The sequence below is a fragment of the Rattus norvegicus genome, chromosome 15 (genome assembly GCF_021556685.1).
Source record: "Rattus norvegicus strain SHRSP/BbbUtx chromosome 15, alternate assembly SHRSP_T2T, whole genome shotgun sequence".
Classification (NCBI taxonomy): domain Eukaryota; kingdom Metazoa; phylum Chordata; class Mammalia; order Rodentia; family Muridae; genus Rattus; species Rattus norvegicus.
Window position 1 is genome coordinate 37178549 of NC_141548.1, and position 25757 is coordinate 37204305.

General features: G+C 40.0%; 2 protein-coding genes across 3 annotated transcripts in view; both read right to left on the reverse strand.

The window, feature by feature from the left end:
* LOC146719387 (Setdb2-Phf11c readthrough) overlaps positions 1-25757 on the reverse strand; it is a 58308-nt gene that overhangs the window by 24696 nt on the left and 7855 nt on the right. The window contains 9 exon segments of the mRNA NM_001447420.1: positions 88-428; positions 9660-9753; positions 10357-10456; positions 11130-11328; positions 12426-12595; positions 14207-14323; positions 16237-16797; positions 20580-20676; positions 23716-23781. Of these exon segments, the coding sequence (NP_001434349.1) occupies positions 88-428; positions 9660-9753; positions 10357-10456; positions 11130-11328; positions 12426-12595; positions 14207-14323; positions 16237-16797; positions 20580-20676; positions 23716-23781 (1745 nt within the window).
* The window catches only part of Setdb2 (SET domain bifurcated histone lysine methyltransferase 2), a 39109-nt gene that overhangs the window by 5497 nt on the left and 7855 nt on the right, over positions 1-25757 (reverse strand). For both annotated transcript variants that reach the window (NM_001447069.1, NM_001447062.1), the window contains 9 exon segments: positions 88-428; positions 9660-9753; positions 10357-10456; positions 11130-11328; positions 12426-12595; positions 14207-14323; positions 16237-16797; positions 20580-20676; positions 23716-23781. In NM_001447069.1, the coding sequence (NP_001433998.1) occupies positions 88-428; positions 9660-9753; positions 10357-10456; positions 11130-11328; positions 12426-12595; positions 14207-14323; positions 16237-16797; positions 20580-20676; positions 23716-23781 (1745 nt within the window).

The window sequence follows — 25757 nt, forward strand, 5'->3', positions numbered from 1 at the left end:
TGTCTTTAGAATCTATTAATCTTATCTTCCTGATACCTTTTAAAGAAAAGAATGCTTAAAAATAGGAATTTCAACCCCGATACTCACATTAAGGAAACGGCCCACATTTCCTTCTTTTGAAGCATCCAATAGAAACAGACTCTCCTTACTGAGCTGCACCAGGGAAGCAGATGGAATCTTTGTCCTTTCACTTGCCAGCTCCTCACCACACGAGACCTGCTGGCTTTGAGAGGCTGCAGGCTCTTCCTCTTGGGACGTTTTTACGGGGACTTCAAGCACTTTTTTAGTGTTCTTACTATTCAATATGGCTGCGTGCTTACACCCGTATGCTGGGGAAGTGTCTTCTCTACTGGTAGTTGTATCTATCACATCTGATTCAGTCAGCTGCTTGTCTTCAGAATATCCAACTTGGCTTGAACTTAAGTCCTCTAGTAGACATTGTTAGGAAGGAATTGTCAGGACATATAATTGGCTGAGTAATAGTGCTAAGATTAAGTTAGATGACAATTGCTTTAATTAGTACTAATCTCTATCACATGTTAAGGCAGGCATTGTATAAATGAAAACACTGAGTCTGGAGAATTTAGGTTTACCTGACTCATACAGAGAACTGCTGCACATACATGTGCCCAGCTTCTGAAGCCGGTCTTCTTTCTGCCGCATCACCTCTGTTAAGGAATCTACATGCTGCTTCCTCATTAATGTATTTAATAGCAAATCCAAAAAGAATGACCTTCTTTTCATCAACTCTGGAATCTACATTTAAGTATATTCTAGACGCATGTAACAAAGATGCTAGGCCTTTAACATGTCATAGTCCTAAGAAAACTGTCAGGAGTTATTTTTTTCCCTAAACCCCAGGAAAAACAACTGCACTTCCAAGGGCTTGTACATATGAATGTTTGGCGTCTTTACTAAATGACCAGTCAAAAACTGTACTTTTATAAACCAACAGAGGTGATGGGCTGTTTAGTCAAGTTTCGCATCCATAATGGAATTAACTGTCTGTGAACATACAAAGTATGAATTCATGTCAGACAGAATAAGTAAATTCATGTATTTAAAAGAAAAAAAAACCCTACTCATGTAATATAATCCAATGCCCCTCACCCCCAATTACACTACAGTTAAAAAGTTGATCTTAGGCAGATGATATGATACAGTGGGTAAAAGTACTTCTTGCCAAGCCTGAAGATCTGAGTTCAATCCCTGGTACCCCACATGGTGGAATGGAAAAACGGATTCCCAAAAGCTGTCCTCTGATCTGGGCATGCCATGCCACACATAGCTGAACATGCTTTTCCTTTGGATAAACAGGTAAGTGGGGTTTTTTTTTGTTGTTGTTGTTGTTGTTGTTGTTGTTTTCAAGAGGGGAGAGCAAAAATATCTTTGAAAGTCTTTTTCTTTTTTTCTTAAAAAAAAAAAAGTTAATGTCCAAGAAGGCAGGAGCAGAATAGTGGTTACGAGAGCCTGGGAAGGACTGAGGAAGAGGGGGAAGAATGAGGCTGTTCCTAAGTGTATGGGCGCAGTTGGAGAGGAGGTGTAACTTCTAGTGGTCCAGACAGCACAGTAAGGTAACAGTGGTTGCAATAATTAATGGCCTATTCCAAATAGCCAATAGGGAAGAAATGACAAGTCCCTGAGGTAAATGATCATTATACAATGAATACTATACTAATAGATATATGCAACTGCTAATTAAAAATATTTTTAGGAGACACCGCCGGAACCTGAAAGAAACAGACCGGATAAACAGTTCTCTGCACCCAAATCCCGTGGGAGGGAGAGCTAAACCTTCAGAGAGGCAGACAAGCCTGGGAAACCAGAAGAGACTGCTCCCTGCACACACATCTCGGACGCCAGAGGAAAAAGCCAAAGACCATCTGGAACCCTGGTGCACTGAAGCTCCCGGAAGGGGCGGCACAGGTCTTCCTGGTTGCTGCCGCTGCAGAGAGCCCCTGGGCAGCACCCCACGAGCGAACCTGAGCCTCGGGACCACAGGTAAGACCAAATTTTCTGCTGCAAGAAAGCTGCCTGGTGAGCTTGGGACACGGAAGCAGAATTTCTCTAGGAGGCACGGTCTGTGTTTACCGGAAGTCCCACACCCGCGGATCCCGGCCCGCAGCAGCTCTCTGCTCCCAGACCCGGTGAGAGAGAGACCCAACCGCCTGGTCAGGTGGGCACTCCTGAGGCTGCAGAGCGGAAGAGACCACCAACACTGCTCACCCCTGCCCACATCCCTGGCCCAAGAGGAAACTGTATAAGGCCTCTGGGCTCCCGTGGGGGAGGGCCCAGGAGCGGCAGGACTTCTGCGCCTGAGACACCGCCGGAACCTGAAAGAAACAGACCGGATAAACAGTTCTCTGCACCCAAATCCCGTGGGAGGGAGAGCTAAACCTTCAGAGAGGCAGACAAGCCTGGGAAACCAGAAGAGACTGCTCCCTGCACACACATCTCGGACGCCAGAGGAAAAAGCCAAAGACCATCTGGAACCCTGGTGCACTGAAGCTCCCGGAAGGGGCGGCACAGGTCTTCCTGGTTGCTGCCGCTGCAGAGAGCCCCTGGGCAGCACCCCACGAGCGAACCTGAGCTTCGGGACCACAGGTAAGACCAAATTTTCTGCTGCAAGAAAGCTGCCTGGTGAACTCAAGACACAGGCCCACAGGAACAGCTGAAGACCTGTAGAGAGGAAAAACTACACGCCGGAAAGCAGAACACACTGTCCCCATAACTGACTGAAAGAGAGGAAAACAGGTCTACAGCACTCCTGACACACAGGCTTATAGGTCAGTCTAGCCACTGTCAGAAATAGCAGAACAAAGTAACACTAGAGATAATCTGATGGCGAGAGGCAAGCGCAGGAACCCAAGCAACAGAAACCAAGACTGCATGCCATCATCGGAGCCCAATTCTCCTGCCAAAACAAACATGGAATATCCAAACACACCAGAAAAGCAAGATCTAGTTTCAAAATCATATTTGATCATGATGCTGGAGGACTTCAAGAAAGACATGAACACACTTAGGGAAACACAGGAAATCATTAATAAACAAGTAGAGGCCTACAGAGAGGAATGGCAAAAATCCCTGAAAGAATTCCAGGAAAACACAATCAAACAGATGAAGGAATTAAAAATGGAAATAGAAGCAATCAAGAAAGAACACATGGAAACAACCCTGGATATAGAAAACCAAAAGAAGAGACAAGGAGCTGTAGATACAAGCTTCACCAACAGAATACAAGAGATGGAAGAGAGAATCTCAGGAGCAGAAGATTCCATAGAAATCATTGACTCAACTGTCAAAGATAATGTAAAGCGGAAAAAGCTACTGGTCCAAAACATACAGGAAATCCAGGACTCAATGAGAAGATCAAACCTAAGGATAATAGGTATAGAAGAGAGTGAAGACTCCCAGCTCAAAGGACCAGTAAATATCTTCAACAAAATCATAGAAGAAAACTTCCCTAACCTAAAAAAAGAGATACCCATAGGCATACAAGAAGCCTACAGAACTCCAAATAGATTGGACCAGAAAAGAAACACCTCCCGTCACATAATTGTCAAAACACCAAACGCACAAAATAAAGAAAGAATATTAAAAGCAGTAAGGGAAAAAGGTCAAGTAACATATAAAGGGAGACCTATCAGAATCACACCAGACTTCTCACCAGAAACTATGAAGGCCAGAAGATCCTGGACTGATGTCATACAGACCCTAAGAGAACACAAATGCCAGCCCAGGTTACTGTATCCAGCAAAACTCTCAATTAACATTGATGGAGAAACCAAGATATTCCATGACAAAACCAAATTTACACAATATCTTTCTACAAATCCAGCACTACAAAGGATAATAAATGGTAAAGCCCAACATAAGGAGGCAAGCTATACCCTAGAAGAAGCAAGAAACTAATCGTCTTGGCAACAAAACAAAGAGAATGAAAGCACACAAACATAACCTCACATCCAAATATGAATATAAAGGGAAACAATAATCACTATTCCTTAATATCTCTCAATATCAATGGCCTCAACTCCCCAATAAAAAGACATAGATTAACAAACTGGATACGCAACGAGGACCCTGCATTCTGCTGCCTACAGGAAACACACCTCAGAGACAAAGACAGACACTACCTCAGAGTGAAAGGCTGGAAAACAACTTTCCAAGCAAATGGTCAGAAGAAGCAAGCTGGAGTAGCCATTCTAATATCAAATAAAATCAATTTCCAACTAAAAGTCATCAAAAAAGATAAGGAAGGACACTTCATATTCATCAAAGGAAAAATCCACCAAGATGAACTCTCAATCCTAAATATCTATGCCCCATATACAAGGGCACCTACATACGTAAAAGAAACCTTACTAAAGCTCAAAACACACATTGCACCTCACACAATAATAGTGGGAGATTTCAACACCCCACTCTCATCAATGGACAGATCATGGAAACAGAAATTAAACAGTGATGTCGACAGACTAAGAGAAGTCATGAGCCAAATGGACTTAACGGATATTTATAGAACATTCTATCCTAAAGCAAAAGGATATACCTTCTTCTCAGCTCCTCATGGTACTTTCTCCAAAATTGACCATATAATTGGTCAAAAAACGGGCCTCAACAGGTACAGAAAGATAGAAATAATCCCATGCGTGCTATCGGACCACCACGGCCTAAAACTGGTCTTCAATAACAATAAGGGAAGAATGCCCACATATACGTGGAAATTGAACAATGCTCTACTCAATGATAACCTGGTCAAGGAAGAAATAAAGAAAGAAATTAAAAACTTTTTAGAATTTAATGAAAATGAAGATACAACATACTCAAACTTATGGGACACAATGAAAGCTGTGCTAAGAGGAAAACTCATAGCGCTGAGTGCCTGCAGAAAGAAACAGGAAAGAGCATATGTCAGCAGCTTGACAGCACACCTAAAAGCTCTAGAACAAAAAGAAGCAAATACACCCAGGAGGAGTAGAAGGCAGGAAATAATCAAACTCAGAGCTGAAATCAACCAAGTAGAAACAAAAAGGACCATAGAAAGAATCAACAGGACCAAAAGTTGGTTCTTTGAGAAAATCAACAAGATAGATAAACCCTTAGCCAGACTAACGAGAGGACACAGAGAGTGCGTCCAAATTAACAAAATCAGAAATGAAAAGGGAGACATAACTACAGATTCAGAGGAAATTCAAAAAATCATCAGATCTTACTATAAAAACCTATATTCAACAAAATTTGAAAATCTTCAGGAAATGGACAATTTCCTAGACAGATACCAGGTATCAAAGTTAAATCAGGAACAGATAAACCAGTTAAACAACCCCATAACTCCTAAGGAAATAGAAGCAGTCATTAAAGGTCTCCCAACCAAAAAGAGCCCAGGTCCAGATGGGTTTAGTGCAGAATTCTATCAAACCTTCATAGAAGACCTCATACCAATATTATCCAAACTATTCCACAAAATTGAAACAGATGGAGCCCTACCGAATTCCTTCTACGAATCTACAATTACTCTTATACCTAAACCACACAAAGACACAACAAAGAAAGAGAACTTCAGACCAATTTCCCTTATGAATATCGACGCAAAAATACTCAATAAAATTCTGGCAAACCGAATTCAAGAGCACATCAAAACAATCATCCACCATGATCAAGTAGGCTTCATCCCAGGCATGCAGGGATGGTTTAATATACGGAAAACCATCAACGTGATCCATTATATAAACAAACTGAAAGAACAGAACCACATGATCATTTCATTAGATGCTGAGAAAGCATTTGACAAAATTCAACACCCCTTCATGATAAAAGTCCTGGAAAGAATAGGAATTCAAGGCCCATACCTAAACATAGTAAAAGCCATATACAGCAAACCAGTTGCTAACATTAAACTAAATGGAGAGAAACTTGAAGCAATCCCACTAAAATCAGGGACTAGACAAGGCTGCCCACTCTCTCCCTACTTATTCAATATAGTTCTTGAAGTTCTAGCCAGAGCAATCAGACAACAAAAGGAGATCAAAGGGATACAGATCGGAAAAGAAGAGGTCAAAATATCACTATTTGCAGATGATATGATAGTATATTTAAGTGATCCCAAAAGTTCCACCAGAGAACTACTAAAGCTGATAAACAACTTCAGCAAAGTGGCTGGGTATAAAATTAACTCAAATAAATCAGTTGCCTTCCTTTATACAAAAGAGAAACAAGCCGAGAAAGAAATTAGGGAAACGACACCCTTCATAATAGACCCAAATAATATAAAGTACCTCGGTGTGACTTTAACCAAGCAAGTAAAAGATCTGTACAATAAGAACTTCAAGACACTGAAGAAAGAAATTGAAGAAGACCTCAGAAGATGGAAAGATCTCCCATGCTCATGGATTGGCAGGATTAATATAGTAAAAATGGCCATTTTACCAAAAGCAATCTACAGATTCAATGCAATCCCCATCAAAATACCAATCCAATTCTTCAAAGAGTTAGACAGAACAATTTGCAAATTCATCTGGAATAACAAAAAACCCAGGATAGCTAAAGCTATCCTCAACAATAAAAGGACTTCAGGGGGAATCACTATCCCTGAACTCAAGCAGTATTACAGAGCAATAGTGATAAAAACTGCATGGTATTGGTACAGAGACAGACAGATAGACCAATGGAATAGAATTGAAGACCCAGAAATGAACCCACACACCTATGGTCACTTGATTTTTGACAAAGGAGCCAAAACCATCCAATGGAAAAAAGATAGCATTTTCAGCAAATGGTGCTGGTTCAACTGGAGGGCAACATGTAGAAGAATGCAGATCGATCCATGCTTATCACCCTGTACAAAGCTTAAGTCGAAGTGGATCAAGGACCTCCACATCAAACCAGACACACTCAAACTAATAGAAGAAAAACTAGGGAAGCATCTGGAACACATGGGCACTGGAAAAAATTTCCTGAACAAAACACCAATGGCTTATGCTCTAAGATCAAGAATTGACAAATGGGATCTCATAAAACTGCAAAGCTTCTGTAAGGCAAAGGACAATGTGGTTAGGACAAAACGGCAACCAACAGATTGGGAAAAGATCTTTACCAACCCTACAACAGATAGAGGCCTTATATCCAAAATATACAAAGAACTCAAGAAGTTAGACCGCAGGGAAACAAATAACCCTATTAAAAAATGGGGTTCAGAGCTAAACAAAGAATTCACAGCTGAGGAATGCCGAATGGCTGAGAAACACCTAAAGAAATGTTCAACATCTTTAGTCATAAGGGAAATGCAAATCAAAACAACCCTGAGATTTCACCTCACACCAGTGAGAATGGCTAAGATCAAAAACTCAGGTGACAGCAGATGCTGGCGAGGATGTGGAGAAAGAGGAACACTCCTCCATTGTTGGTGGGATTGCAGACTGGTAAAACCATTCTGGAAATCAGTCTGGAGGTTCCTCAGAAAATTGGACATTGAACTGCCTGAGGATCCAGCTATACCTCTCTTGGGCATATACCCAAAAGATGCCTCAACATATAAAAGAGACACATGCTCCACTATGTTCATCGCAGCCTTATTTATAATAGCCAGAAAATGGAAAGAACCCAGATGCCCTTCAACAGAGGAATGGATACAGAAAATGTGGTACATCTACACAATGGAATACTACTCAGCTATCAAAAACAACGAGTTTATGAAATTCGTAGGCAAATGGTTGGAACTGGAAAATATCATCCTGAGTGAACTAACCCAATCACAGAAAGACATACATGGTATGCACTCATTGATAAGTGGCTATTAGCCCAAATGCTTGAATTACCCTAGATCCCTAGAACAAACGAAACTCAAGACGGATGATCAAAATGTGAATGCTTCACTCCTTCTTTAAATGAGGAAAAAGAATACCCTTGGCAGGGAAGGGAGAGGCAAAGATTAAAACAGAGACTGAAGGAACACCCATTCAGAGCCTGTCCCACATTTGGCCCATACATATACAGCCACCCAATTGGACTAGATGGATGAAGCAAAGAAGTGCAGACCGACAGGAGCCGGATGTAGATCGCTCCTGAGAGACACAGCCAGAATACAGCAAATACAGAGGCGAATGCCAGCAGCAAACCACTGAACTGAGAATAGGTCCCCTATTGAAGGAATCAGAGAAAGAACTGGAAGAGCTTGAAGGGGCTCGAGACCCCAAAAGTACAACAATGCCAAGCAACCAGAGCTTCCAGGGACTAAGCCACTACCTAAAGACTATACATGGACTGACCCTGGACTCTGACCCCATAGGTAGCAATGAATATCCTAGTAAGAGCACCAGTGGAAGGGGAAGCCCTGGGTCCTGCTAAGACTGAACCCCCAGTGAACTAGTCTATGGGGGGAGGGCGGCAATGGTGGGAGGGTTGGGAGGGGAACACCCATAAGGAAGGGGAGGGGGGAGGGGGATGTTTGCCCGGAAACCGGGAAAGGGAATAACACTCGAAATGTATATAAGAAATACTCAAGTTAATAAAAAAAAAATAAATAAAAAAAAAATATTTTTAAAAAGAAATTATATTTCTTAAAAATAAAGGCTTCTGGTTTAATCATTATCATGTGGATCCTGATCCTACAGTATCCATATTTTAGCCAAAGATTTCTAATACTTTCTTTGAGCTAAATGATGTTGTTATTTGGACTGCCTGCTACATGTACTTAGCAAATGACACAACCGGTGAAAGAGTCAAAGCAGCCATGCTCATTATGGCTCATGTGTATTAAACGGTAAAATAACTATTATTGACATGCTCTTTCTTAATAGAACTTTCCCAGGAGGAGCAGCCATACCTCCACCAATCTATCCTTCAACACTAGCTGGGGAGTTTGGGTTGTAGATTAAGGATATGAACCAGGAGAAGAGGCTGCAGTGGCTGACCTGTTCTCGGAACAGGACATCCATCATCCATATCTCTCTACTGAGGGATCCACTGAAATACAAAAGTTCAGAAACGCATGTCTGCCCAAGTTGTAACATTTATCATGCAGAGACTGTACTCTGAAAGGCATATTCTGTGGAGGGAGATTTTATACCCTCACTAGCATGTCACTGAGCATCCTCTACAGTGGTGTGACTGAACTGCTAGAGTGATGTATCTTTAGGAGTCCAAAAAAAAAAAAATATCTAAAAGCCACAGCCAATACCTGTGGACCATGTAGTCAGAGCCCGTCCACTCAACCCCTCTTGCCATACAGTTGGCCACTGCTGAAATCAGACCAGAAATCTGTAAACGCCTGTAAGTTTAGGACTAATCACCAAGAATTTGGCAGTTAGATGGTCTCTGTCGTGACTATTCAATTCTACTAATGTAGAGAGAAATAGAAACCTGTAAATCAACGCCTACAGCTTAGAGTCAACAAAAACTTTATTTATGGACACCTAATTCTCAAGTGTCATGAAATATTATGCACTGTATGATTTTTTCTCAACTACTTAAAAACATAAAAAAACACTTTCACCAATCACAATTAACATCTGGCAGACCAGATTTGGAGTACAGTTTACCAATGTTCACTGGATAAATCCATCAGTTTGTTATGAAGTGTATGGAAAGGAGCTGTAGATTTAAATAAAAGGACAGAAAGGCAGGGAGGTAGGCAACCATAAAGAAATGACGCCTACCGTGAGCTCTCCTAGCTTTAGAGTCCAGGTGTTCTTGAGCTGGTTTAAATCCATTCTTCTCTTCTGGGGCAGCAGAATATGAGCAAACGAATCCCTTCAAAGAAAGTAAGAGAGACAGCTGTGCTTTCCAAAGAAAGTAAGAGAGACAGCTGTGCTTTCCAAAGAAAGTAAGAGAGACAGCTGTGCTTTCCAAAGAAAGTAAGAGAGACAGCTGTGCTTTCCAAGCCAGGAAAAAAGCACTTGGCAGCGGGGCCTCTTCACACGTATGACTCTTTATAGAGCACATAGAGTTGGTTAGACTTGAACAGCTACAAACCTGGTGTTATGAGGAGCTCTGACATAAGTGGGGCACACGGTGTCCATTTTGAACTGTCTATTTCTAGGCACATTAGTAAGCTACAACTACATTAGTCAAGATATTATTTGGGCTAAAAACATAATAAATTTGTACCTCAGACTTTTGAACATAGCATGTATGTTCAAAATAACAAAACAGAGCCTACATAGTATTATGTAGCATAAATGTTTTGGTAAAGGCTAGAAAGGTAAGACAGTGGTTGATGTCCTGGGAGAGGCATCTCTCTTGTTTTTCAAGATAGTGTCTTGCTATGTAGCCCAAGCTGACTTCAAACTCATGATCCTCCTCAATTGTCCCTCCCCAACAAGCACTAACACTGCAAGTGAGCTCATGTTTTACCATGTTTTTCTCATTGTAATGAAAAACATCTGTCTTGGATTTAGGTCTTCTAATGACTGAATGACGCTGAGTTCTTGAAATATTTCTATTGTTCATTTCCCTGAAAGGAAAAGAAAAGTTACTCTGTGTATCACCAAAAGATATAGGTAATATCATTAGCTCATAAGCTTCCATTATTGTTAGAAATTAGTCTAGGGACTGAAGAAAGGGATCAGTGGTTAAGAGTACTAGCTGCTCTTCCAGAGGTCATGGTTCAATTCCCCGCACCCACAGGGCAGCTCATAATCATCTATAACTCCAGTTCCAGGGGATCCAAAATCCATTTCTGGCCCCTTAGGGCACCAGGCACACAAGTGATACAGGCAAAACACCCATACACATAAATTTAAAATTAAAATATTAAAGAAATTAATCTATATTATACCTATGCTACTTAGTGGAGGAAGAAAAAGGTAATCATTAGATATTAATAATTTCAAAATGTGTTTTTAAACACTTAAGAGACCCTAATAAAGCTTTCCGAATAGAATGGAGATACAGAAAATTAAAATGTATACTATTCATAAAGAATCAGATGAAAGTCATCCACAGTGAACTCGGAAATGGGGCACAGAAGGGAATGTGCTGACTAGATACTAAGGTAAGAATGCTGGATTTCTAGAAGTGTTAAACTTAAATTATGAGGCAGGATGATGTTGAGGGGAGGGATGGTGGAAAGAGAGAAAAACAGACACAGAGGTACTAACTCCAAACGTTTCTGAGTTTTTACTTACACAACGGGCTCTTCGAGATCACTGCTAAACTTAGGAGGACATCCCTCAGTTTTAGGACTTTCACAGTGTGTTTGACGATCTGAACATACAACTTCTATTTTCCTCTTTTTAGAGAATGAATTTTTCACGATGTGCTGCTGCTCACTTTCACTTTCACCAATGTTAGTTTTCTCAGGAGTGGCTCTGCTCAGTAACCTTCCTGAAATAAACAGATAGTGTTCAAAACAGGAAACTACCAACAAGCAGGCATCTGTCTTCTCTGCACTAGGAGCACCTTGTTTCTAGAGAGATAAACCCACCCTACAAATTCTAGAATACATCAAAGAAAACCATACCATGAAACTAAAAGGAAAAAATCAAGGCCAACGGGAGCCTCATATTCATAGTAGAGATGAGTTATATGAAAGAAGGGCCAGTCCACTCTGATATTTTATAAAGATCCACAGCAACACGAAAACAAAAGGCACTCTAGACAAGACTGGTTTAAGTTTGAAATTTTAAACTCTTATCAAAAATGACCTATTTAAAATTTGTGACCTTGACCTACTATTATGCTCAAACTCAGTTTAATATTAAAATCTGTCTCATTGACGCATCTTCTTTCAAGAGTCAAATTATACTTATCAGACTAGAATTGGTGGCTAGGTATTACCACTCATCTTCTAGGTCAGTCTCAGGCCACGTTCCAGCTCTGCAGAGACTGCCAGTGACGCTTCCTGGACACCACTTAGAGTAAGCAGACAGCTTCACTAGAGGGCTAGTCTGCGTAACAGGAAGAATGCTAGGCAGGCTGGGTAGCATATGTGTATGTAAGTGGTATGTGACAGATTCAAGCATGACCATCTATTCTGAAGTCCCTGAACTAAGTGAGATGCTTAACGTTACTGTTTGACTCAACATTACAAACTGACTTGTGAACTTCTAGTCAGTTCCAAATACTAAGGAGCTTTAGCCTGATTGCTTTTACCTGGGTAGGTGGGTCACTGGGACTTTGTATTTAGAAGTTCTCTTCCCTTACTGCATAGCACCTGTAGCTGTGGAGACAATGTGCTGCTTGAGTCTCAAGCCCTGGGGAAGTAGGACCTTTCCTTTCTGAAGCACCTCGGACCTTATGGCATCTCAGCCCTTCTGGAGCCAAGGTCCAGTTGCCTGTCTCCCTTTGTACTGCCCCTACATCTTGTGGTTCTGCACCTGGCTAAATGATGTGGATGGCTCTGACTAGGACAATTTAAATACAGATGTATATAGACCCTACTTATAGGAAAAAAATCTTTAAAAAGCAAATCTTTGCTTTACCTGAATAAATGCACACAAATGTCCCTTTGTCAATGTCATCCAGGCAGCGCACTCCCCAGCCCTTCTTCTCACTTTTGAACACCTGCAGCCTCACCCGGGGGCCATGCTGGATGACGCGGTTTTGACACATCTGTCGGTTACACTTGCAGAACAGGTTGCATTCATAAATGCTGGCAGGAATACACACAAGATGGTGTCATAAGATAGTCTAAAAGCAAAATGAAGTGCATATTGCTACTTTACTCAACCAGTAATGAGACTGAGGGAAGTGGGGAAACGTAAGGTCAGACCGCCTGGGTTGACTAGCTATAGTCTCCATTTTTAAAATGGAAATTATTTTATTTATGATTTGTGTATGAGTGTTTTGCCTGTGTATATAACTGTAGCATGTGCTTGCCTGGTACCCACAGAAAACTGAAGAGGGCACTGAATCCCTGGGACCAGTGTTATAACAACTGAATATGAACGCTCATGTGGGTGCTAGGATTTGAACTTGAGTCCTTTAGAAGAACAGCAAGCACTGAGCCATCTTTCCAACCTCAAACAAGAAGCTTATATAACAGAGCTTAACCTATGGGGCTGTTTCATTAATAACCATATGTCAATATTTACAAGACATATATCCTGGTGCTCAGTACATAGTAAATGTTAGCTTTTAAAATATGTAAAGGAAATGTCTAGGATCAAACTCTTCCACTTCTAGTTCTACTAATGCTATTTCTTAGTATTAATCGATAAGTTGATAATTATCAACTGTCAAGTCAGTATCTTTCAATCACTTTTTCTTTTAATAAGTATATATCTTTACAGTTATTATTGTGTGTGTGGGGAGATCATGCTCATGCATGTGTCACACACACACACACACACACACACACACACACACACACACACACACACACAAGCACAGACACCAGAGAAGGTCAGGTGCCTGTTCTACTGGTCTCTGCTTTATTCCCTCAAGAAGGATCCCTTCACTGAGCCTGAAGGCCAGCCCCAGGGACCATATATCTCCAGCCTCTAAGAGCACTACCCTGACAGGCAGGTATGTATAGCTTTTTACATCAGGTCCTCATGCTCTTTCCCATCAAGTTAGTTCCTCAGCCCCTTCATTTGGTTTTGAAACAGCTTCTTCCTGTAGCTCAGGCTGGTCTACCACTCATTTAGCCTCTGCCTTGAACATGCTGCAGACATGTTTTAATGGGAAAAGGGATAGTCAGTCACTCATTTCCTGAACAGCCAGAGCTGAAGCAGATGAGTGGTTATCTGAATATACTCTAATTTGTGTGTGGTCACCGGCTTCCATTCCTACTATACAATGGTTTCAGGTTATCATTTCTTAATAATTTAGATGTTCAGTATTAGAAACAAATATAAATGAAACCTTTAAGACTGTAGACCATAGCAAAAAAAAAGTCCTCTTAGTGGCTGGGGGAATGGATCAGTGGGTAAAATGCTTGTTACTCAAGCATGAGGACCTGAGTTCGATCCCTAGAGCTCATAGAAAAGCTGGGTATGGAGCACATATGTAGCTCCAGCCGCAGGCGGACAGCAGAGACAGTCTATCCAAAGTGGGAAGCTCCAGGCTCAGTGAAAGACTTGATCTGAAAAAAAAAAAAACAAATAAGGTGGATAGTGACTGGGGGAGACACCTGGCCTCGACCTCTGGCTTCCACGTGTGCACACACAGACCCAGGTACCACACCCCCATGCACATAACGTAAAAAAACAACATTCCTCATAGTTACAAACAACCTGCAGCACGTCCTAAGGCCCCTCACCCAGAAGGTATGAGTCTCTGCAGTCTTTTATATTTATATCCAGTACATTCTCCGTCAGGTGACAAGGGACATGCTTTGGCATTCTTTGCTGTCAACTGAAGACATGCACACTTTTTTCTAAAAGAAAGGCAGTGGGGACAGAGAAGTGAGAATAAAAACAAAAGCCACCAAGTTAAGAGACTCGGTGAAAGCATAAATGACATTAAAAATGGTGGACTTTTATTTATAAGAGGGTTCTGCTCAAAGAGTATATGGAAACTTCTCTAAAGACAATAGGCCTATCTGAGAAATAACACCAACCACAAGCTTATTACAACTAACATAAAACGCACTGAGCTCTCTGACCGTGAAACAGACATTTCATTATATGGATTTTTATCTTCAAAATGAATGCTTTCATCAGCTCATTTCCTGATAGCCTTAGCTATGCTCTTCTACCACAGATTATTTTAATATTCCCTTATGATCTGAGGTATATTCAAGGACTCCAGAATGCTTAACATCCTGTATCAGTACCAAGGTCTATTTATTTGTGTTTTCCCCACAAACTGAAACACTACCATATGATATCAGAATTAATATCTCCTTACGTGCTTTGGGATATATATATATATATATATATATATATATATATATATATATAGAGAGAGAGAGAGAGAGAGAGAGAGTATATATGTATCATTATTTGTGTCCTTTGAGTCCATTATTAAGTAAAATAAACCTTACTAGAATGTACTGCCAAGTACAACACTTGACCTGATAATCAATGTGGCTATTAAGTGACTAACTGGCAAATTGTGAATAGTATGGGCAGAGATGATTCACATTCGAGAAGGGGTGGAGTGGGGCATTCCATCACACAACTCCAAACAGCATGGAGTGTAATACTTATGCTTTAAGCGCATATGTTTTATCATTATTATTATTAATGTACATGGCTATCTTGTCTGCATGCACGTCTGTGCACCACTTGCATGCCTCATAGCTGTTGCCTAGGGAAGGCAGCAGTTCCCTTGGCTCTGGATGTGAATTACCATGTGGGTGTTGAGCACTGAACCTGGGTCCTCTGGAAGAGCAGTCATTGCTCTTAACCTCTAAAACATCTGTCCAGGACAATATTTTTGGACTACAGTTGGCCACAGGAACTGAAGCCTCTGTAAAGGAAGAAACTCCTTACCAGCCAGTTAGTCTACTGACAGCCATATTGATTACAGATCAAGTGTCATACCTACAATGCTTTAGAGTTGTGGGAAAAGCACAAATAGACAGACTTTGGTACTAATACAAGATGTTAAGCATTCAGGGGTCCTTGAATATACCCCTCAGATGAGGGAATAACTATATTAAAATAAATTCCCATTTTCTTTTGCTTAGTATAGCTAAATTTGCACTGTCAACTATACATATAACACAAATCTACCCAAATATCTGTAAACCTACAAATGCATATGCATTACGCATCTTTAAAAGAAAATGTTTCTCAAGATCTTGATGTAGCAGAGCATGTTGTCATATTCTTGATGGAATATCAGTGCAGTTGTTAAACAATAGTAGTTGCAAGCACACTTACATTCCAAAAAATCAGCCAGGAATAACACTTAATTTATAAAAGTAAAATATAACAAGGACAAAGAAATTAGGAACAAAGGTTCAAATATTGCTTCTCCAATTTGTCTGCTCTGTGACTCCTTTGAGTTTATTTCTAAGACCTACTTTCTTACTTGTGTGAGAGAAATATACCACCTAGCACACAGGATTCTGTGATGATGAGGAGAGTGTACCTAAAGTATACTCATCGATGGCACTGTAATGGCTATTGTAACTATGGCAGTACCTAGAAGCATCCTTAGAAAAACTAAATTTCAAATTGCCATTTCGGGCAGTTATGAGACAGGGTATCTTTTTCATCTATTTTAGACAATGTGTCCACTAGTTTTAGACAGACAGAATGGCAAACTGGAACACAGTAGGACTAGAGAAATGTGTCTATAGTCAGAAGATTGCTTGAAACGCCATGTTTTTCTACTCACATGTCTATGCAGCCCTCAGAACAGTCACATGAATCAGAAAACATGCTGGAAACGTTCAGATGATATGCTCGGGGCCATACTGTCGTCCTATACTTAAACTGTGGGAGTTTACTATTGTCAACCTCATTACAGAAAGAAATCGACACTGATTCCACTCCATTACTAATATCCACATCAGAAACAACTTCATTTTGCTTTGGGTGATTCCGAGTTAACTGAACATAAGTATTAAAAGAAAAGTTGTCTGTGAATAAAAAGTTACACTCCGTTTCAAGCAGGTAATGGAAAACTTCCTCCATGTTTCGTAGACTCCGTCCGCAGGGCGTTCTATAGTTTACATGGAGGGCAGCAGAGGGAGAGTTTGTCTTTGCATGTCGTCTCTGGAAGTGACATCTGAGTGGCAGCTGCAGAGGGTTTTCTCCCTTCAAGGACAGTGGCGCTTCCCTCAGGCAAGCACTGGAGCACACATGGTGATGGAAAGATGCATGCAAAGGGGGCTCCTTCTCCCCCGAACCTTCAGTTTTATTGTTCACAGGGAGGAATCCTTTTCTTCCTGTAGATCTATTAAAATAAAACAATTATTACAATTCGAATTTATGTTTAACTTCATTTAAAAAAAACAACGCACACTAAGGTGACACTTACTGTGTCTTCTTGGCCTGCAGTAAAGTAGCCTAGACTCTGAGACACTTTGTATACTCCGGAGGCACTTAGAGGTCAGGTGTAATTAAGACAATGCTAGGGAGCCTAATGATAGCTGTGACTGTCCATAGGCTTTGACAGCACACGGAGAGCCGGACTTCTTTAAGGGCTGATTACGGGCTTCTTCACGTGTGATTTGTTAAGTCTTTGCCTAGCAAAACTAAGGCTAGTTTGAAGAATTAGTTAAGAATTCTTTACAGTGCCCACATCTAACAATTTTTAACTGATTTTCCATCCTACAATATGTAAGACAGCTGTCAATAATACTGATACTCTGAGAACTAACAAAAGAATGCGAGACTGGTATTCTATTTAAGGGAAAAAAATCTGAAAAAAACTCTTGTATTTTGAATCCAGTTTTTAAACTTCTACAAGAAACATAAAGTTTTATTTTATTAAGGGTTTGTTATACATTAAAACAGGTATTTTATTTACTTATGTCTCAAAAACCTCCAAACACCTGTATTTTAGTGTGTAACAGACTAAACTTGCACAGGACGTGTGTAACTTCCACAGGATGAGCAGTAGCATAAATAGCAACTTCATGGTGTGCTGATATCCCGGCCATGCCTGCTAACCACACTATCCTACTGTAAACCAGGTTTTGTTAATACTGCCAATTTTTTTCCTCAGTGGACAAGCTCCGTCCATTGGCTCTGTACACAATTTCATCTATGAAGTTTCTGGTTCTCGGTCTAATGGGTAAATGATATACTATCAACTGTTGGTTAATGTTGGAACTATTTCCAGTTTGTCTCTGTGTTAGAGTTTTGATGAACGTCTTTGGACATAAATTCTTAACCAAGTTCCTGATTATTCTTATATTCCTTTTAGAGAAATTACTAGTCAACAGGAATCTACATTAAAAATAATAAACTTCATTAATAAAAAAAATCACATACAAATGAATATATTTTCTTATAAAAACCCAAATGCCTCTTTGAGAACGACAGGAATCTCAGTAAACAAGCAGATTATCTAAACTCCTGCATTAGAAGATAGCTACACTCTGCCATATTAACTAGTGAGCATAAGGCTTTCTTTTAAAATCCCTGAGGGATCAGGGTTGCAGCTCAGGGGTGTAGTGTACCTTAGCATGCATGAAGTCTTGGGTCAGATGTTCAGAATGGTTAAAAAAAAGGAAATAAAAAAACAACAACAAAAACAAACAAACAAACAAATAAAACAAAAAAACAAAAAAGGAAGAAAGAAAAAAAAAAAAAAGAGAGAGCAGAACAAACCAAACCACCAGCCAAACAAACACCAAGTTCTTCCTGAGAAAGTTCCCTACTACCAGGAGATTGTAAAGCTGTTCTCATTAGATCGGATGGAGGGCACACACTGCCATTCTCCTTACAGTCTCAGAGCACTATTAAGAGGAGCTAACACTCATGGATTTTCTATCCCTTCCAGTTTCCTCCGTATGTCTTCAAACTCAAAATTACCTTTCTCAAAGATGTGAAAACCAAACCTTTGGGGAACAAAAGTAATCAGACTGGGATATAACTTCAACCTCAAAAGATAAATCAAAGAATATTCAGAACATGATTAAAAGGAGAAATGGAAAGAGAGGATTTTCTTTTAGGAGTGTGTAAAACTGCAAAACTGTTAATATTGTTTCAAAAATTACACTTGAGAGCATTTTATGACCTATATTTGTAAGAACATGGGTATGATTAAGTCAGAAGTTTAAAAAGTAAAGGACTAATTAAGAACATCTAGAATAATTATATTTTATGTGTATAATTCAAGTTAGGTCTTCTTGATATAGCAAAATAAATTCTAAAACACATGCCTCTTAGCCAAGTACTTGAGAGAGTTAGGCAGAAAGATCCCAAGAATCAAGGCAAACTTGGGCTATAGAATGTCTCAAGAAAACACCACCATAAGGGGAAAAAAAGTCAAGATGAAGTTGGACTTTCAGTTCATAATAAAATGAACTATAAGAACAGAACCTACATTGTAAGTGGTGTAATCCTGGATTAATAGTTCTTGGGAAGGAAAAGAGGGAGGACTAAGGCCATCCTTAGAATCAAAGCAATTTCAAGACCTATGTGGGTTACATGAGACCCTGTCTCTAAAAAAGGAAAATAAATAAAAGAACCTAACATCTAAAGATAAAAAGCTCAAATATTTATGTGTTCCCATGGTATATACCATGACTGTCTTAGTTTGGGTTTCTATTGCTGTGATAAAACACCAAGATCAAAAGCAACACAAGGAGGAAAGGGTTTATTTTAGCTTGCAAGTCTCAGATCACTGTCCATCCCTGAGGGAAAGCAGGCAGAGACTTGAAGTAGAGGCCATCGTGGAAGCTACTTTCTGGCTAACTACTTATGACTGGCTCTGCTTACTTCCTTGTACAACCCTGGACCACCTGCCCAGGGACAGCACCACCCACATCAATCATTAAGGAAATGTCCTACAGGTTTTCAATCATATAGCGGCATTTTCTCAGTTAACGTCTCCTCTTCCCAGACATGTCTAGGTTTGTGTAAGTGGACAAAAATCAACTATCATGGGGCTGGAGAGATAGCTAAGCAGGTAAGAGCACTGGCTGCCCTTCCAGAGGTTCTGAGTTCAATTCTCAGCAACCACATAGTTCTCAACCATCTGAAATGGGATCCGATGCCCTCTTCTGGCCTGCATGTATACATGCAGATAGAGCACTCGAATAAGCTAATTACATCTCTAAAAAAAATAAAAGCCTCCATCCCTGTGACTCCTCCCTTGAGTACACAGTGTGTTTGTAGCTTTTGTAGTTTAAAACATAAACAAACTAGCACAATGACGTTAAAACATCTATAATTTATTGTAAAAACTAATTCTCTACCTACAGTATAATCTTCTAAGGTCATGGGCAGACAGTTTTGTGAAACATATTAGAATGGTTGGGTCTGTGTTTTAAAACTAATGAGATTTTATGCTGTATATTGGGTTAGCATTTCTATTTAAAATCAAAGTTTTGTGAGCCATAGTTAGGAGGTTATAAAAGCATGGACTTAGATTTCTGTATGAGCATATTAAATTGTTTTGAGACTCAAGCTACACTGACATCTCAACTGGGAGGCTGAGGTCACAGTTCAAGGCAAGTCTAAGCTACCTGGTGAGACACTGTCTGAAAAAAAAAACCAACTAGACATCTCTACTATTTATAAATGCAAATTACATGTAACAGTTTTTATTTATAATGGCCAAAAAGATATGAAAGTAAAACAGAAAAAAATTTTTTCTGAGAATTTTTTTAAGGGTAGTTTAATTTTAGCTGAAAGGAAAAATTTTAGAGCAACAAGTTAGGAATTTCACCAGCATTTGAAGGTTTTGGTGCTGGTCTTATCGTTTGGCAGGTTTCAGACTTACTCTTGTGTAAGGTTTCTTAGAAGCTAAGGCGTATTCACTGAACTCAGTGACAGGAGAAGGTCAGATAAAGCTTCCCCTCACACTTGGTGTTTTACAAGCTGCTGGCGGAGCGGACACTGGAGCAATCTTACAGGTCAGGTTCCTCACAGTTGCTTTGGAAGATTTCAGTTGACTGATTAAACAGACATCCTAAGCTACATTTTATAAAAGGGGTTAATTACTTAGGGATATTTAGTAAACAGCAAGTTGAGGGACTATTAACACTGATAATATATACATACAGAATGATACAGTCCTCAGGGGAGGGGTTTTCACATGATGTAGAGGGAAACACATTTGATTTGTTTTTCTGTTCATTCTGAGTCACAGGTGTATGATCTACAGGGAAAAGTACAAAAACGAAGTTAGAAATAATTCATTAAAATAGTCAATAATATTTTCACTGACCAGAAATTCTGCCCAAATGGAACACTATAATTTCCAAAGATACTAAAATTTTGAGATTTAGCCATAAGATTGCCAATATTTTCAAAAGTATTAAGAAAACAATTCAATATAAATTTAAAAGCTTTGGAGAAATTACTCCTGAGAATGAGTTTGATATCAATTTAATCAAAATAGTAGATATTTAAAGCAGTGGCAGTTGTGCCTATATTCTGTAAACAGGCGGCATAGCATCTTCAGGCCTTTAAAGGCCATAAACGTTTTTAGGGTCTTCTGCTTCCTCACTGTGTGTCGGAGGAGACAGGGTTTAAGGATTGGATACTTCTTTTGATCTATTTGCCTAATTATTTCCTGTGTATCATTTTACCCTCTACTCTATTCTTCCTTTGCTTTCATATGGGGAAACAACAAGTAACCGCAGTAGTAACTAAGCAAGGGAGGCAGGGGTAATTGGTGTTTAATCAGTATCTAGGGAGCACAGACTGCATTTCCAAGGGCTTGTTTTGACCCTGACACGGAGCCCTTTGTTTCTACACTAGCAAACAGATACAATTTGTCCTCATCAAACTGCTGCATCGGTGGATAAACGACATAAAACATAAAATCATGACATATCGTCTCTGTTGCCAACGACTCCAAACAAAATTTCGACTGAGTTGCAAATAAGTTATTTTAGAGAGGAAAAGAAATACTTGTTAGGATTTACTCCTTATTCCCACTCCCCTCCCCCATGGAGCGGGAATCCCTGAAGGGTGTGTCCATCCTGAAACTGCAGAAGTGTTAAGTAGCAACAGGATTGTTGAACTGCAATGTCTGAAAATCAACAAATGCAGGAAAAGGCTTTCTTTCCTCTTTAACTGTCTAAAAATGGATCCTCAAAAAGAAAAGAAGGAAGAAAAAGATTCTAAATGTCCTCTTCCAGAAGTTTCAATGTAGGAAGGATGTCAACACCATGACAATGCAGACACTACTTCAATGTATAGTAAATCATGTGTATTTTCCTCAGGGCTCATTTACCTTTCCAAAGTCACATCTGTTTCTCTGTCCTTCCACTCTCTTCTAAGAACCCATCGTTTGTTGCAAAGTTCCCTTTGCCTTTCCATGCCTTACTAATCAAAATTCACTGCTATGTTGAGAATTCACCTTTATGAACGTCTATGTACATTGAATCAATACAACTGTACACCTCTGAGTCTAATTTATAGTCCCCAATCTCAGATGCAGAAAAAGGGTTTCTTTCCTTGTAATCTTAAATGTCACTGAAGAATACTGTGAAAGGAAATATTTGGTTTTGAGAACCTATTGTAAAAATACACATTAGTACTGAAATTAAGAATAGTGAGAAAAACATTTTCCAAAATAAGCTATTGATAGCATTAAAAACTTTAAGTCTCCAAATTTTGATGCAAAGTTTGTTGAGGATATCTAACAATATAAATAAAAATTTGATAAATGCACTTTCAACATATAAGGTACAGTTATGATACATTAAAATTTATGGAGTGGTAATACTGATAAAATAACTTCAAACTGTCTTTTCTAGTCTTGGAATTTGTAGCATAACAAGAAATATTTATTTGGTCTGCCCTAGTTCCATATCAAATTATTAAAATCCTTGTAATCTCCTGAGTGTCAGGGAGAGAGCAGCATACTCTATTATAACTTATGGTCTTTGTTCTAAGGGCTTTGAACCTCCAGGGTGATGTTTGTCTAGATTGCTACTGAGACGACCACTAATGAGAATCCCTAGAGCCCCAGCATGGTGGCTGATCCACTAGAAAAAAACAAAGCATAATTACAGGCTTGGTATTTTCAGACTGAAGCCAATCACCAGTGGCAAATATTAATGCATTCTTGCCTATGTAATGAGATCTCCACAAATGCCCTAAATAATGGGGGAGGGGTACCAGAGGGTTTTTAGGTTGATGAAAGCATTTATGTATTAGGAGGGTAGCATACTCCCCAAATTTGAGACTGGAGTACCTCCATTCAAGGCTCCTCATCTCCCATATGCCGCTTCACCAGGCTGTTAATTTATATCTTATACTTTTCATAATAAACTGTTAAAAGATGAAATAATTTCCTCCAGTTTCTTGAGCTATTGCATCAAAAAATGTAAAAGAGATTTTTGTTATGGTATGCATACATGTATATCTGTGTGTGGAGGAGTGTTGTGTGCACATCAGTGCAGGTGCTCACGGAGACCAGAAAAGGGTGTCAGAGCCTGTAAAGGTGGAGGTACAGGTGAATGTAAGGTGCCCAGCATGAGTGCCGGGAACTGAACTTGGGTCCTCTGGAGAAGCAGAAAACCATTTTAAGCACTGAACTACCTCTCCAGCAAATTATAACACCTATGGTGGGTATTATGAGAACCCCTAAACTCTAGCCAAGTCAGCCAGAAGTAATAGAGGCCCAAAGTTTGTGATTGACATTTCCAGTAAGGGTAAGTCTTGGGATACTGACTGCTTAACGTGTGACGCCTCACAGGGAGCTATATTTTTTTAAACCAGAAACTTGCTTGCTGCAGAAAATACATATCTAATATCAGAAGTCCCAAAAATAAAGTTTTCTTTGTTATCTTTGATCTTTTTAAGCCAAACATACTTAGTTCTCAGAAAACTGAAGATTTCAAACCAAGATAAAAAAAAAATTCATCAACTCACCTATAATGGAATGTACCTTCCCAATAGTGCTCTTTATAGAAAACAGGTTCACAATGCTATAGAGTCTTAGAATTCTATGTGCCCTCTTTACATGAGGCTTTATGAAGACTTTCATTCTTCTTGGCACTTTGTAGGAGTGTGTTCCCCGTCTCTGGAGGGGTAGGGCTTTTCACAAAGGAAACTGTGGTTCCTAATACTTAGCAATACAGATCTTATGTGTCACCTCAAGTTACCTTTAACTAACCTGAGAGTTTAAGGCTGGCAAGGAAAGAACAAAGAATACTAGGATTGGAGTAAGGAATAAACATACCTTTTTCCAGTGTCTGACTGTTACTCAGAGTTGCTTCGTTTACCAGAACCATTGCTTGGACATAGTCTGTTGAGAGAGAGAGAGAGAGAGAGAGAGAGAGAGAGAGACAGAGACAGAGACAGAGACAGACAGAGACAGAGACAGAGAGAAAAGAGGGGGAGATAAACACAATCATCATCACTTCCATTCAGGTTACCAAACTCCAATACTAAACAATTGACATAGAATCTTATACCTCTCTGGAAAGACCCCATCATCATTTGTGACAGAGACAAAGGAAACGAGGCCTGGAAGTCAGCTATTTAGGAAATTTTTATGCTGTTGTATTACCACTAATGGATCATATATAGACCAGTTGTCTAAATGGAGTAAACAAAATTCTGTTGGATTTTCCTATTTATGCTAAAATTATACAAGAAGCAGGTAATAGTCTTCCCCTCCACTTCAGGTATGAAGGTATAAAAGGAAAAAGTATAAACAAAGGAGAAAATCATAGCCTGATTTCAGCTCCAAGGGAGGTTAAAAGGAGGAGGAGTGCTTAAGGCCAGTGCTTAAGAGGAGTTCTAGGCCACAAGGCAAAGGGGATCTTCAGTAACTATCATTTACAAAACTCAGGTTTATCCACTTTTATAGGGTGTATGGTGTCTTAGTTAGGGGATCTACTGCTTTGAAAAGACACCATGACCAAGACAGCTCTTATAAAGGGCAACATTTAATTGGGGCTGGCTTACAGGTTCAGAGGTTCAGTCCATTATCGTCACGGCAGGAAACATGGCAGCACGCAGGCAGGCATAGCGCAGAGGAGCTGAGAGTTCTACATCTTCAACCAAAGGAAGCCAGGAGCAGATTGTCTTCCAAGAAGGAAGGTCTCAAAGTCCACCCCCACAGTAACACACTTCCTCCATCAAGGTCACACCTCCTAACAGTGCCACTTCCTGGGCCAAGCATATTCAAACCACCACGTTCCACTCCCTGGCCCCATATGCTCGTTCAAACACGTGAGTCTCTGGGGGGCCGTACCTAGCTATAGCATAATAAAAAATACGTTTAATCTAACTTCAAAAATCCCAATAGTCTACCACAGTCTCAACAATGTTTAAAAGTGCAAAGTCTCTTCTGAGATTCATCCAATAGCTGAACTGTAATTCCCCTATACAATCAAAGTCAAAAAGCAGATCACATTATCTCCAACATCACAGGACATACATTACCATTCCAAAAGGATATAGATAGGAAATCCTGGACAAAAGCAAGACCAAAACCTAACTGGGCAAACTCCAAACTCTATATCTCTGTGTCTAATGTCAAAGTGGTCTTCAGATCTCCAACTCCTTTCTGTTTTGTTGACTGCAACAAACTTCTCTCTCTTGGACTGTTTCCACTCCCTGTTAGCAGATCCTCAGTAGGTATCCCACAGCTCTGACATCTGTAACATTGGTGAGGTATCCAAGGCAATTTTAACTTTAAAGCTTCTTGTTCCAATGTCTGGAATCCATACATGACCTTCTGTGCTCCTGCAAAGGGATTGAGTCCCATCTCCAGCTCTGCCCTCTGTAATACTGTAGGCTCTGACTGACTCCACTCCACTGCTGCTGCTGTTGGTGGTGGTCATCCCATGTTCCTGGCATTTCTAACATGCTGGCGGTTTCTCACTGCAACTAGGCTTCACCAACAGCCTCTCATAGGCTCCCTTTATAGTGCAAAGTTTCAACTCCTTTACATGACCCCTTCAGTCCTAGGCCATCAATTGCAAATGAAGCTGCACCTTCACATATGTCCTTCCCTGGCCTCTCACAGTGCCAAGCCTCAACTGCTCTCCATGACCTCTTCATACCTTCAAAACCAGTACCACCTAGGCGACTTTTACACATTACCAAGTACCAAGTACAATGTTGGTTGTCTCTGGGACACAGCTTCTTTGTACTCTCAGAAAATACTTCCTCTTAGTGACGGTCGTCTCTTCTTAATCACTGCTAATCCCTTTGCTCCAGCTAACCAGCATCATTGACTTTCCCAGTAGTCTCCTCCTATTCTTGATTCTA